The sequence below is a fragment of the Hippoglossus hippoglossus genome, chromosome 21 (assembly GCF_009819705.1).
Source record: "Hippoglossus hippoglossus isolate fHipHip1 chromosome 21, fHipHip1.pri, whole genome shotgun sequence".
In the NCBI taxonomy this organism is placed as follows: Eukaryota; Metazoa; Chordata; class Actinopteri; order Pleuronectiformes; family Pleuronectidae; genus Hippoglossus; species Hippoglossus hippoglossus.
In genome coordinates, this window is record NC_047171.1 from 11,177,678 (window position 1) to 11,192,792 (window position 15,115).

The 15,115-nt window shown below is 43.3% G+C and overlaps 1 protein-coding gene across 3 annotated transcripts in view; it reads right to left on the reverse strand.

Annotated features, from left to right (window-relative positions):
- Nucleotides 1-15,115, reverse strand: part of igf2bp2a (insulin-like growth factor 2 mRNA binding protein 2a) — a 46,539-nt gene that overhangs the window by 8,771 nt on the left and 22,653 nt on the right. For all 3 annotated transcript variants that reach the window (XM_034575090.1, XM_034575092.1, XM_034575091.1), the window contains 6 exons: nt 10,984-11,032; nt 9,395-9,446; nt 7,251-7,314; nt 5,766-6,056; nt 5,116-5,250; nt 1,496-1,618 (listed from right to left, as the gene is read on the reverse strand). In XM_034575090.1, coding sequence (XP_034430981.1) covers nt 1,496-1,618; nt 5,116-5,250; nt 5,766-6,056; nt 7,251-7,314; nt 9,395-9,446; nt 10,984-11,032 — 714 coding nt within the window. The remainder of the gene's footprint in view (nt 1-1,495; nt 1,619-5,115; nt 5,251-5,765; nt 6,057-7,250; nt 7,315-9,394; nt 9,447-10,983; nt 11,033-15,115) is intronic.

The window sequence follows — 15,115 nt, forward strand, 5'->3', positions numbered from 1 at the left end:
ATAAGGGTCACAGAGATCAGAACATCCTTGAGTCCGAATGAACATTTGTACCAAATTTGACGAAATTCCCTCAAGGTGTTCTTGAAATATTGTGTTCGCAAGAATCGGGCAGACGAACGTACGGACGGAAACCCTGAAAACATAATGGTCTCCGGCCGTTGGCTGTATGGGAGAGGTGGTGGAGTTAACGAAAGATAATGAGAGTTAATGATATTATCATCAGACAACTCAAGGGCACGACATGATTTCAGAGCTGATGGTATAACCACAGTATGCTGATTAACAGTGGGTTTAATTACACTGAACAACAGAACACAGGACATCCGTGTTTGTTTGGTTTTCAAGCTCGTCCATGCAATTAAGCTCCCGGTAAACAATAATGATCAGTGAACAACACTATTTACATGTTAGAAACCCATAATTATAATAACTCTGCTGTAAAATGAACATGTAATTAGACTTTTCCTTGTGAGTCCACATCGCTTGATTACTACTTAGACTTTGAAAAGATTAAAAATGTGTATTATGTGTATTTAAAGTGTATTTATGAGATTTACCACAGCTTTTCCTCAGAAATAGTTCTAAGTTGTATGTATGGATGGGGCGGTGGGTATTGTTTTTATTGATTTAATTGTTTTTATTCTGTAAATCACTTTGTGTGACATTGTTCTTATCAATCTTTTCCCCTTAATACTCTCGGTTTTTGTAGCTCAGCCACTATGATGCTTTCTTGGATTTGGAAACTAAATCTTGATGACAGTGTTCCTGAGAAAACCGCCCAGCAGTCATAGTGAAACTAAAACTTGTTTCACTTACTCTGAAAAAGAGAGTTTAGCCTGTTTCCATGAATCATACAGGCGATGGCTGCATAAAGCAGTTTGCCCGGACAATGCGATAACACCTTTGGGCCTTTGTAGCAAAAAAACCTTTCCTTTCCTTGGTGTCGCAGGAGGTGGAGAACACTCTCAAAGGATTTCACAGGACCATCGATGCTCAACGTATTGTTTGCCTCTTCTCAAAAGGAGCCTCTCGTTCTCTCTTGATCTCTGTCTCTCCTCGAGGCTCATTACGTCCTCAGAGCTCGCAGGGACGCAGCGACTCATTAGCCCTGAATGATCACACAGGTTGACGAGCGCAGTTCGTTAAACGGGGCGCAATCGCCACCTCGCTCTCCGCTGTGCCGGAGTGAAGGAGCTGTTATCAACTCTCCACGTTTGTTCCGTAGCAGTTGAGTGACACCACATGACAAAAGGATAATGAACAGCAAGGGAGAAAGGTGCGGCACCAGGAAGTTGAAATCAATGCATGTTATTCGACCCCCTGGTTTCACTGGAAATAGTCAAAACTTCATCTCTGAAATCACAGAGGATGTCGCTGCTGCTTTTCCACAAGCGCCCCAGTGTGTGTGTGTACGTTTGATTTCCTGAAGGTGTTACACAGCTACTATGTAACTGCACAGCGCTGTGTGAAAGAGGAACGGTTCGAGGCGACTTACGAGGAGATGGTTATCTTGGTCCCTGTCTCCTCTTCGATTTTCTTCAGGTTGCGGCCCTCCTTCCCGATCAGCCGGCCAACCAGGCTGTTGTGAGCAAGTATTTTCAGAGGGATGTCCTCCGTCCTGCACAGACACACACACACACACACACACACACACACACACACACACACACACAGGTTAGACAAGAGGACCATGTTCAGCTGAGTGTCACTGATGCGCTGTGAGGAATGCGACGCTGTGATGGGGATGAGCAGGAATGTGGACAGCTGCCCAGCTGGAAGTGCTGCTGGGAGCACAGAGCAACTGCGTTAAGACACCAGCGTAACCACAGCGTAACGTTCACCCGTAACAGATTTCACAGGAAAAATACCCAGATTTCTACAAGAAGCAGATGAGTTTTAACGTGTTGTCATGCTGACTTTGTGTTTCTGTGTTGTTGTGTCTCTAACTGCAGGAAAACAATCATCACCGCCATTTGTAATGAACAAGGTCTGGTTCAACAAGCACACTTTGTGCCGGTGTAACTCTAAGCGAAAACACTGAACTGGATTTTGGTATATTTTTTTATTCACTTTAGAATAAATATGATAATTATCTGGGTTAAGTTTAATTCATCATATTTTATTTTCTAATACTTCAGAATGTTTCCTTGCTTAGTTTATCCTAAATAATATCTTACATATATGCAGAGCAACGTATCAAAGAATAGCAGTCAGTAAAGCACATATCTCGGCCAAAGCTCAAATGTCTCCTTAAATTCTATCAAGCTGCATTGTACACACAAATATCAGATTTACTCAATTCAATATCACTTTATAGGCCAGATGTTTTAAATCTAGATCCATGAATTAATCCTTGGAAAATTGATGAAAACATAAAAATAACGCCCTCTTAAAAGAGTGATAGAAAGTTCCTGGATCCGCCTCCTGATCCGAATCTGCACCAAAATTTGTTGGGTTCTTTCCTGATCCATAACCACACAGTTTTTGTGTAATGCTGCTAACAAGGACAAACAAACAAACCCTGGTGAAAACATAAACTCCTTGACTGAGGTAATAACATCTTTTATCAAAACCAAAGTTATGGCCTTATCAGCAAATACAAACTTGACCCTGAATCACATGTTGTATTTTATTTATCTGGAAGCCAAAGTTGCACAGTTAAAAACTGTTGAAAATTGTTGATGTAGGGAAGAATAAACAGATTGTGAAAGCTGTGTGATTAGGATGTTGTGTAAATTATGATGATTTAAAAGTGGTTAATTAACCCTGACGTGTTCTGGTGTCAAGATGAGTAGAATGATTGTGTGATTCTAATAGTTTAGTCTCGAGCTTTGACTTGGCCTTGAAAATTGAAACAAGATTTTTCAGGTCATTCATAGGCGACTATGAAGGAGATAAAGAATGTTGGTATTATTGTGTTCGTGACGCAAAAATAAATGTTTCATTTTGTCTCTTGATTCATTCATTAATAATATTGAAATGTTTTTTGTTTTTTTTTAATTTTCAAAGACACTTTACAGGAAATCAAGAATTTAAATACACTACAACAAACTAAACTTACTCAAGTAAAGGTCTGAAGAGTTTGTCTTAAATAAGTGCCGAATTACATCTGGGTTTTTTTAACCAGGAAACATTCCTAACTTATATATTATTCAAAATTCATATAATTATAGGAAATTTGCAGACACAAAAAATAGAGAATAACTGATTAAAATAAATAAAACCCGCAAACAACAGGGGATGAGATGGTTATTATAATAGCAGATATATAATTACTGTATTATCTATATTTCTGGTCTGCAGGAAAATTGAGGGGTGTGTGTGTGTGTGTGTGTGTGTGTGTCTGTGTGTGTGTGTGTGTGTGTGTGTGTGTGTGTGTGTGTGTGTGTGTGTGTGTGTGTGTGTGTGTGTGTGTGTGGGGCGGGTATCTCAGGGCATGCTATGAAGTGTAAGTGTAGATCTGTGCTGTAGGGTGAATGGGTTTGGGGTGGGCTGTGGGACAAGTAAGGGGAGATGATGATGGTGTTGGTGGTGGTGGTGAGTTTAGAGGTCAAGTTAAGCGGCTCGGGTTTCGCTTGGTGTCGCGTCTCCTCGGGCTCCGTGAAATTACAGGGTGTGGGCGGGCGGCCGCGGCGAGGGGATCTCTTCTGCAGGTGTGGCGCCCTGGTAAACGCTTCGGTTCCTTCGGAGGCGTGGAAGTTACTGTGACTCTCGAGGGTAGGATTAATGATTTGACAGACTGAGGTGGATCAGACCAGCTGACTGATATCTTGTTAGATTACACTGCACGCACTTGGCACGCGCTTTCGACTGAGGCAATTCACAACAGTTGTATTGAGACGCAAATGGAACAAGACAAAGATGCTGTTTAACATCCTGGTGATGCTTCTCTATAGCTGCTCTCAGTCATTCACTGAACGCTGGATATTCTCCTGACATTATGCGGAGGGGCTGTATGTGTGAACGCAAATGTCTGAGTGGGAGGATCCAGACTTTCTACGGAGTTTCACCAGCCAGCCCCCGAGTAAAAACACCGCAGGAGATCCTCCGGAGGAATCAGTGCGAGCGAGTGGGCGTGTTGATGACATTTGACATTTGTAAACAAAAAGAATACAAATATCCCAGGATGAAAAAGTGGTGCCATACATGTAGAAGACGCCGACACAGAGTTTTTGGAGATAAGAGCCGATGCAGGTGTTGATGTAGTGTAAAAAAACATGGGATCTCTACAGCAGAATTAATAGTCATGTCCTGCCTCTGCCTGCTGCGCCACCTCTCGCCTGAACGCTCCGGAGATTTCTGTGTTGTTGCGAACGCTTCTGACCAGAGAATCTCCTTCTTTGTTCTTTATGTGAAGGCTAACTCAAACGGCTTATGTCTTTTGCTTTTGTATGTGTTTTTCTAAATTCTAATTTAAGAGAAAATACCGGAGCTCACTTACTCCAGTCTAGTTGAAATTCCTCTGAATGGTTTGATTTAAAGCTTCCTTGACATTTACAGTTTCCCCTATTTTTCTAGTGTTCAGTCATATTCCCCAAAATGTCCCAACATTCCTCGAATATCATCAGAGCAAAGTAAAGAGGATGAAAACACAGATGTGACATAAAAGTGTTAAGCCCCCTCTTCCTCTGGATGTCCACATATTGACAGAAAGCAATCGCAGTAAGAGGGGAAATAGTTTTGATTTAAACCCAAATATCAGAGTTTTTATATTCAAACGTAATCGTCTTCTTCTGAATCTCCGGACAAACAACACACACACAGTGGTATTTATGTATTGAAGGTGTGCGCTGATCCTCACATCGAGCAGAAGAGTTTAAAAGGTGCAGTGTCTTGTTAAAAGTGTCATGCCCAATTAGATGCGTTGGCCTCGTTTCCTCAAAGCTAATCTGTGGTCACGTGTCGGCCTGTGTGCGCTGTGTTTACTGTGTTAGTGGGTCCCAGCGAGAGAATGCACAGTGAGATTAAAAGGTGTGCAGGCAGGTTAAAGGATAAGATTATGGCCCTGCAGACATTATGGCTAATCTGCCCTGTGGGAGTGTATATACTGTATGTATGCTCTGTATATAAGCACATCTGAGGTGACGTTGGTCAACGTTGGACGTGCACTCTTACGTCTTGGTCTCGTTGGCCTCCTTCTGCATGATGTCCAGGATCATGCGGCAGGCGGAGGAGCAGCCCTCGGGTGTCGAGTGGATGGTAATGGGCTTTTCTGCCGCACCTGCATTTTCCTTCCGGTGAATGTCCACCCTGAGGAGAGAGAGAGAGAGAGAGAGAGAAAGAGAGAGGAGAGAAGGAGAGAGGGGAGAGAGAGAGGGAGGGAGGGAGGGAGAGAAAGAGAGAGGAGAGAAAGAGAGAGGGGAGAGAGGGAGGGAGGGAGGGAGAGAAAGGAGAGAAAGAGAGAGAGAGAGAGAGAGAGAGAGAGAGAGAGAGAGAGGAGGAGAAAGGAGAATCCATTATTTGAAAATGAAAATTACCCAGTGCAGTGCAAATTAAAAGCATTAAAGAAAAGATACAGAAAAGAACATCACAATAACAAAACTAGGATTAAAAAAAGAAAAGAAACAGTTTTCACAAGAAGCATCTAATGCAACATTAAACATGCAATCCTCTATCTATGAATAATTTGTGGCCACTTTTTCAGTATAGCTCAGACAGTTGGTTTTCAAATGCAAGCCTGCTTATGGCACCAGGATGTTTCATTAATTCAGAAAACGCAAAATGACGATGAAACTGTAAAAAAATGAAGCTGTCGACCATCTTACTTGGACTGTGTCTGTTTGGTGACATTCTTGATGGTCAGGCCCTCCTTGCCGATGATGGCTCCCACAAACTGAGTAGGCACGAGCATGCGCAGGGGGAAGTCGTGTTGCCGGGGACGTGGGGCGCCAAAGCCCCCCGAGGGCCCGGGCTGGCAGGGGCCCTGGTCCCGGGACGATCGCCCCCCGCGCCGAGTGCGGGCCACCTGGACAGGCGGAGCAGCATCCATGTCCATAATGTACGACACTTTGAAGGAGCAGTCGTCGAACTGTTGTCCCGTCAACTTCTCAATGGCTCTGGAGAAGAGAGGAGGAGGGGAGATGCAAAGAAAAGCTGATTTCTTAAGGCTCTGATATACTTGCTTTTACCTCTGTTTGTGCGCTCGTGAGTCATCCTCATGCCTTTCTTCAGAGCACTGGTTTTGTGAATCCTAAGAAATTAACACTTAACTTCTAATTGATGCATTTAAGCAAATAAACACTGGATAGATTTGAAGGTGTTTTTTAAAGCCTGAGTCCACACTAAACTTGCTAAACTTAACCAACCCTACAAACCCTAACATCACACCTAACACCAGCTTAAGGCAATCTCAAACAACAAATTCACTCTTGGTGTTAAAACAAACAAACCATGAAAGGTGATTCCAGAAAATTGGAAACTCCCACAAACTAGAAACTAACTTCAGAATAAAGGCACAGTCCCAGATACAGGAGTGCGAATTGAATGTCGCAAAGTTGACCTCCACGTCCTAAAAACAAACATGGAGGCAGACAGTCGGCGTCGTCAGCTGATTACGCTTGTTTGTGTAATGTTTTGCACAAACAACAGGAAACATTGAACAAGCTCTAATTTATTTTGTTTCCACAATTCCACAAGTTTTTCCTTTGCAACTGTCTAAATGGTACAGGACACAAAAGTCTAATTTACACTGTATGCAACCATGTTTCCGTTTTAAACCCAATTAGGCAGCATCCGGTTGGTGGCGCTTCCCAGTCGGCTCGCTCTCATTGGATAATGTTGTTTACGATTCGAAATCGGAGCGGCTGCGATTCAATCTGTGACATTAAGATTATGTTTGACACTACGGGATTGTTTAGCCAGATAATCTGTTCAGATCAGATCCACATTGGCAACGCTCCCGCAAGTGTCGGTAAGGCTGAATCGGATTGATAATCTCCTAGTGTCCAGCAGGCTTTATTTTTTCCCGCTTTTCAATTTAGCTAATTAAAAACTAATTTGGACCATTTTAAAAGACGTGCATCTGATTGAGAAAAAAAAAAAACATCAGCAAAGTGTGGACAGACGGGCTCATATGGAAAGAAAGGGATGAGTTTTTAAATTTAGCAAACTTTCTCCAAATGCACCGTAACAGTTGTTGCTGCTGCTGCTTATTTCCTTCATCGTCCCTCCTTGGCTGTCACCATGTTTAATTACGCACACACACAGGTTGATGTTGCTTATTATTATTTATCATTAATTGAGCTGCTTACACTTTAGCTTCCTCCTTGGTTGCGTACGTAACATTCACCACCGCTGTTTCTGTGTCAGTGTTCACTGTGAGACAAGAGAGAGAGAGAGAGAGAGAGAAAAACTTGAGTTAGGGACATATTTTACACAGGCACAGGTCTTTGGATGTCGCCGTAGGTGAGTCAGACACGCGTCCAGGTTCCCGTGGTGACCCGGAGAGCCACTTGTCCGTGTGAATCCATTACAGCCGTCACCACGCTGGCTTCCCTCCAGACCCCGCTGCGGCCGCTACACACAGGAGCTGCTCCACACAATAGACTCTCTGCCTCTCGCACAATAACCCATTTAAGTTTCTCATGACAGCCCTAAACAGAGCTGGTAATCTGCGATAGAGTGAAATGAAATTCACAACACAGACACGGCTCAGGAAGGATGGGTGTGTGCTGCTGTGCTCGTCAGTGAGGAAAGAGCGGCACTGACTCTGCCACGGTCACAGGTTTGATTTCCACAGGGACCGCATGTGCATGAATGTAAAGCACATATAAAGAAAAATATATTGGCAGCAATTTGAGCAGATATTTTATTAACATTTCCCAGTTTTAGCTGCTCACTTGTGAGAATTGCTCCACTGCGAGGTTTGGCAAGTTACCCACAATGAACAGAAAAGTGACAATCACCAAACTAAATGAGCCAGGAGATGGGGCGTGCAGTGCCAATATCATGTGAGAATATTAAAAAAAAGCCTTTCCTGTCAAATTAAAATAGTCAGCAGAGCGTGTCACTCTCACTCTCCACTTGTCAGTGAAAACAAAAACTTTCAAAGCTGCTGTCAGCCATGCACCAGCAGGTTTGGAAGGGTTAAAGCCAGAGAGAGCGCCCAGCTGGCTTAGAGGGAGGCGGAGTGGGCAGAGCCTGGCACCACGCCCGGCTCTGTGGCGCTCACAGCCAGCTCTGCCCCGCCCCACCTCGCCTTGCCCTGCCCAGCCACCGGCAGCCTTCTCCTCCGTGCCACACAGGAACAAGGGACTCCTCCGAAAAAAATCCTCGCCCAGAGCACAGGCAGGGGAAAAGTGACGGGGCGGGAGGCTGAAACGGCAACTCAGACGGGGAGAGAGCCACAAGCGAGGTGGCTCACTGCAAGTTTTGATCGTGTGGCGCAACTGTGTGACTCTGATGCCTGGATAGCGGAGGGATAAAGGAGGAGGAAGAGGAGGAGGATGTTCTGCGCTGATCTCTAGGATGGTATGAAGCAGGCTGTTTTACAGCAGCGTCTGGGAAACTCTGAGTGGAGTAATTTCTCTGCTGGGTTCTCTTTTAGCACCTGTCATGACGACAGTGGGTGGTAGTTGGTCTTGGCTGGTTCTACGCATAGAGAGACTGTCTGTGTGTGTGTGTCTGTGTGTGTGTGTGTGTGTGTGTGTGTGTGTGTGTGTGTGTGTGTGTGTGTGTGTGTGTGTTTCTCCCCATGTGTGTCTACTACTCATCCATGTGTGTGTAAACAGTGAAAAGTTCCTAGGCATAGCTCTAGTGCTGACTACTATGTACATACACACACATACACGCACACGCAGAAACGCACACACACGCACAGGCACAGGCACAGGCATACCCATAAACACACACATGCGCTCCTTCAGACAGAGCAGAAGCTTTACCACAGGCGCCTACCGTGTCCTCACCAAATTACCACGATGCACCTCCCCAAAACAGACACAGACACAAACAAATACAGGCACAGACACACACCCACACGCCCACACACAAGGATACATTCCTAATGGACGACTGCCATGTGTGCCCACTTCAATCCATACGCTGAAGCCAAGGGGAGTTGTGGCATTACACAGTGCTTATTATAGAGGCTGCATGTAATTCAAACTGTTGTCTCCCCAGGTCGAACTTATAAGACACACATGCGCGCTCACACACACACACACACACACACACAAGATGATAAAGGCAGATTTATATGCAGAGATGGGTTATGTTTAGATAATGGGTGTGTGGGTTGATGGTAATGAGGAAGTCAAATCACACAGGGAGACTTGACTCACTGGGAGGTCTGTGTGTGTGTGTGTGTGTGTGTGTGTGTGTGTGTGTGTGTGTGTGTGTGTGTGTGTGTGTGTGCCTGATGATGATGAGATGAGCAGTAAACAGGGTTCTGTACCTTGTTCCACGTTCTCTACAGTACCATACTGAGCAAGAAGGCCGTCCAAAACCTGAGGGTGAGACCACAGCGTGAGTTAGTACGACAACCACTGATGCAAAAACACAAAAGCACACTGACGCACACACAAACACACAGACAAATTAGAGCTGCAGAACCTCATTCAAAATCCCATTAACCTTTACAGCAAATTATCAGAGATCCGGCTCTGGAACATAACAGTATATTGTTTACTTTATATGCTGAGAGATTTTTATAAAGTGGTATAATTTTGCTTTGGTGCCTTTTGGTGCTTTCTGTTCCCATAAGCTGAAGATGTCAGTGTGTTTCCATCCTCCATGTTTTTGTGCTCATTTTTAATATGGGCATTAAAACTGTGGAGTGGAAACTGTAAATTGCTTTGCCTCCCCAAAAAGTTTGTTTTACAGGTTTGTGATACTGCATAACTTCTCATTACACAGGGGATTTCTTTATGTTTCCTAACAACCAATTAACACTATATGTTAAGTTTTTATTAACTAAAACAAGGTAGGAGTCAAAAAGACTAGTGAGTTTCACAATATCTCTTACAAAATACCTTTAATTTAGAGGTCAAGGGGCAAAGTTGGAACCTAACTAAGCCGATTCCCACAATGATTGACAGATATGTAAACACAGGGACAATATACAAGACTACAATTATTAAAATTATGAATGTGTTTTTATGGTTCTAAATGGTTGTTTATGACAGTCATGTTAATCGGCTAAGAAACACAAAACGTTGATTTTCATATAGAACTAACTGTTCACTTCGTACAAAAGGTTTAGGTTTCATTTTACACAGATGAATTCCATGTTGACCAGTTTTGTGATTCTGTTAAACTACTTACACTGATATATAAAGAGGGTGTATTAAGTTTATTTTAGATACTGTAAATGAAAAGTAATGGTCATCAAATGAATGTGAAATAAAAATTACACTATAACAAGTGAACATAGGAGACCAATGGAAATATTAAAGAAAAGTTCATGCTCTTAATAGCTGTACTTGAATAAATGTAGAAAGTTACATTAATCAGCTGCAGGATTTCTTTTATAAAACAATGGTTCCTAGAAGATGACAAATATAAAGGATTGTCAGTGAGATCAGGGGATTAAAACCATAGAGATTAAAACAGACGTGTCAGCATGATGACGTTTTCTGTTTTTGGTTTGAGCCTCAGGTTTGCAGGCTGCATCAAAAAGAAAATCATTAGCCAACTTTGCATCATGTGAAACAAAGACTGATTTGTCCTGTGGTGGATATTTCTGGTTTCTGAAGCTTTGTGAAAGAAGTGTAGCATGAAGACAACTTACAGGAACATCAGTGGCTCAGACAGAAATGAGAGTCAGGCAGAAAAACAGCTTGAACCCAGGCAAAGTTGTGTTGATACACACTTACAAACATGTAGATACAGACATAAACACATGCAAACAGACACACATCAGTCCAGAGAGGAATAAAGGCCGGTGAGTCATTGTCAGGAAACTGGTTTCTGTGCTACCTGGTGCTGTTCAACTGGGCATCACTGTCACACACACACACACGCATGCCGAGACAAACAACTGACCTCCCACTGTAGATGAGGGGGAATGTTCCGGATCTGGATCTTCCGACTCCTGCAGAGACAAAACACACAGACGGAGTGGATTTAACAGACCTGAACCACAAAGTCACAACCACACACACACACACACACACACACACACAAACACGATTGAGCAGCCATCTTTGTTAGGACATTGCAGTAACTTCCATTTCTTGTAAAGGCTGTCTAACCAAGACCTTATCCCCAACCTTAACCAGGAGCTCAGAAATAACGTTTTTTACTCTCTACATCCACCATTCACTGCAGACGTGCAGAAACAGATCGTATATCTCGGTGTGTAGCTGAGGACGTTTATTACACAGCAGCTACAGTCTCTCAGCATGACTCTCAGTAACTCCCTCCCACGAGTCCTATTCTTACTCTCACTATTACTCTCAGTGTGAAACGTGATAAAAGTGACACGACCGACCCGCAAACTCAGATTGTTAATAAGAAATGACTGACGTATAAGTTGAGAGAACTGAAGACAAACCACTGACCGCAGAGACGGACCTCCTACAAGCAGTCTGTTCATCACAAGGTGTGTTTTAGTTTTTTTGGATAAGTGGATTTTAAGATAAGAGAACAAAAGAAGGAAAAGACCAAAAATACAAACAACACACAAGTTTCTTTTTTATTGATTTCTTTAAAATGTGTTCATATATTTCTTGACAATTAATCGGCGTTTCCAATTCAGATTTGTGTCCTTTTTTTCTTTTGCAACAAAGATGTTCAAAACCTGACTTGTCAAGATCATAAATATGGTTGATTTGAGTTTTTCAGACAGACACACAGAGACAGTCGGGATCGTGTCCCTCCGAGTCCTTTGGGATCTGGAGCTTTCACACATGCCTCTCTCTGCCTCTCACTGAGAGCGTCGGGCTCAAACAGCAAAGCCACACAAACCGCCTGGCGACCACAAGCTGTTAACAACTGTAACGTGCGAGAGTCCAGCTCAGGCAACGAGAGCGCTGCTGATTTAAAGAGCAGTGAGGCTGGGTGGAGAGAAAGCCCACGTACCCCCTCCGAAAAAAAAAAAAAAGTTCAGAAGCATTAAAGCGCTCGATTAGCAGACAACAAGACTGAGGGATGCTGGTCTATCGATGAAGTTAAAAAAAAACGATATTTCTCCGCGGAAAGTTATTTTCTCGACGTATGCGCTCACACACTAACACACATTTCTTCATGGAGGTTTTGCATCTTTCGGAGAGAAAAAGAGTGAAGGTCAGAATTTTCCTGTCAGCAGCGAGGAGAGGACGAGAGGAGCGAGAGGAGCGAGACGGCAGCTGGACATGAATGAATGACTCTGATTTTGCCTCTCCTCTTCCTCTCCTCATTCATCCATCCATCTTTTCTTCAAGCAGTATTGTTGAAATATTGAGGGGGGGTTTAACTCCTCTCCTCTTCTCCTCATTCATCTATCCATTCATCCATCCAGTGCTTGAACTCCTCCTCTCTCCTCATTCATCTACCATCTGTTCTTCAAGCAGTATTGTTAAAATATTGAGGAGTGTTTCAACTCCTCTCTTGTGCTATCTTCTCCTTATTCATCTATCCATCTTTTCTTTAAACAGTATTGTATGAATACAGAGGAGTGTTTGGACTCCTCTCCTTCCTTCTCCTCATTTATCCATCTATCTATTCAAGCAGTGATACAATCCATCACAAAACAGCAACATGACACAATCAATCAACTTTGCCTCTTTAAATCTGTATATGTGACTCAGTTTAAATCAACGAAAAATGAATGAGGTCTGGTTGATCCTCTGACATCTTACAGAAAGAAACAAGAGACACAAAAGTCCCAGAAAAACAAAAAATCAAATACTGTCCCTCTGACCACACGGTGGCCTGCGAGCGTTCTGCCACTGATGGTGGTTTTCGATGAAAGACATCTCTTGGTGACAAGTATAAAAACAAGGGTAAACCGATAAAAAAAAAAAAAAAGTGTCTGTGTCACTAAAACATATCACTCATGTAGCAAACAACCTTCTGTAACCCAAAAGCGGCCAATGGCTGAAAAGCATTTTGGGCCAATTTAAAACCTCAGAACAGCCCCAGACGCTGGCATCTGTGGGCTGCCCAAGATGGAAAGTAAAAAGCTCCTTTCATTCAGCCACGTGCGCTCAAACAGCCCTGTGAATTCTGAAGGCCCAGGTCTCTATTGTGTTGCTGTGGACTGATTTGCCAACTGTAACCTTGATGTAACTTTGGAGCACATGACACTGTACTGTTGCTGTTAAATGGTAATAAGCAGGTGAGGCAAACTCCTGGAGGACGTCGCCTCAGTACGACAGCATGCATGCACTGCAAAAATGAAAAATGATTCAATCTAGACTCAAAATCTCAAGGCAGCTCAAGACAATCACTTACAGTTGCACAACTTGTTATGTTTTATTTTCTGCAATAAGAAAAACAAACTATTTTGAGTTTCAAATACTAACCAACATATTTTAAATGTGTACTGACTGCAGAGCAGGAATTTCACTACTAACTTCTTCCTACTCATACGAGCAGTGTAAGGACTCCGACTCTGCGGCTTTGCAAAGATTCTTGAAGCTCAAGTCAAGCATGGGAGCCCAGTGCATTCTGGGAGTCCCTTTTCCAGTCATGTTGCACTAATTTAGATTTTTTTTTTTCTTCCAACTGCATAGATTCAAAGGTTATCCTCCCAGCCGTGAATTATTTCTTCAAACTTTATAAAGTTAATTGCAGCAAACACTTTGCTAAGTTCACAAAGCCAATGCATGTTCTTTGCTCACTATAAATTCATAATAAGCCAAGCAATTTAAATTTTTCATGTTAACAATGTGCACCCCTTCCTATTCAAACTAGACGTCCACTTCTATTTTCTTTGTTTCCCTCTCTGAGGCTCGCACACGATGCAAAGGTCGCTCGCCTGTCTGTCATTCTGAAATATGCAGAGGGAAGCTTCCTACAGCGGACATCTCTCGGAAAAAGTGACACCGCCACCCGACAGTTTCAAGGTCTCATTTTGAGCGTGCGCTGTGGCCACAAGCCGACCATAAGATCCCCGCTCTGTCCATCTGTCTGCAGGACAGGGAGAGGCCATCCTGCAACATGCTTCTGTCTGTCTAGAGTGCTCAGGTTCGAGCCGCAGACGTAGATCCTGCTTCATAACCCAGGGAGTAACCCGGAGGTTTAATATGCATCTGCTGCAACTGTTTGTTTGCAGTCAAGGTGAACTCAAAGCCCTTCGCCTGCTTCTCCTTTTCCTCAAGTCCAAAACGAGCCACAGTAGAAGATACAGACTGAAGTCGATGGTTACTTAATGTTTGTTGAATGTAACCGAGCCGTCTGCTGCTGGTCTGGAGCCGCCTGCCAGGGGAGGGGAAAAAAGCAAAGCCTCTCAATTTTGAATTTTAAAATATCTGAGGGTGGCCATGTTCATTTGAAAAGCTAATATTTACTGCACCCACCTGCACGGGGTAATAGAGCGTGTCTGTGCACACGCGCATACTAATAACGCGCGTGTGCATGTGGAGCAGTTGAAGGAATTTCAACCTCTGAGAGGGCAGCGGGGTGAGAAAGAGGGTATTCACCCCTCACCAGAGGGGAAAACCTGTTGTTTTCTGAGTTTTGTACTTTTTATCATTGTTTCTTCTTGTGGTCGTTATTTTAACAGCTTTGTGTCTGTGGCTTATCGAGGCGAAATATCTGCCAAGAGCATTTTGTCGTTAGTTGACTGTAAAGGCAACATAAGGCATTTCTTTCAAGTGTTTTTCTTTCTGTGTTCCAACCACAAATCTTGTACACTAATCACTCACTGGTATTATTGTTATTCTATTAGTCATAAAAGTCTGTGTACTTTGTTCATCAAGCGCCGCCACAAAAATCAAAGTACAACACTATAACACAAAGAAGACAGTGTCTTTGTTCAGGCATCTTCACTGAGGTCAGGATCTTTTTCTTTTTTTAAACAGGAGTAAATGATTAAACGCTTCCTCCTTCGTTCAGAGATTCTGTCTAATGAGGCCTCTTGTTTACCTTCTTCACCCTGCTCTGTGCGGATGCCCGGGCTGTCAGCGACGGCTCACACGGCTGCGAGCTGTGCCCAGTAAAGAGGTTCTCTCTGGTCGAATAAAGAGTCTGC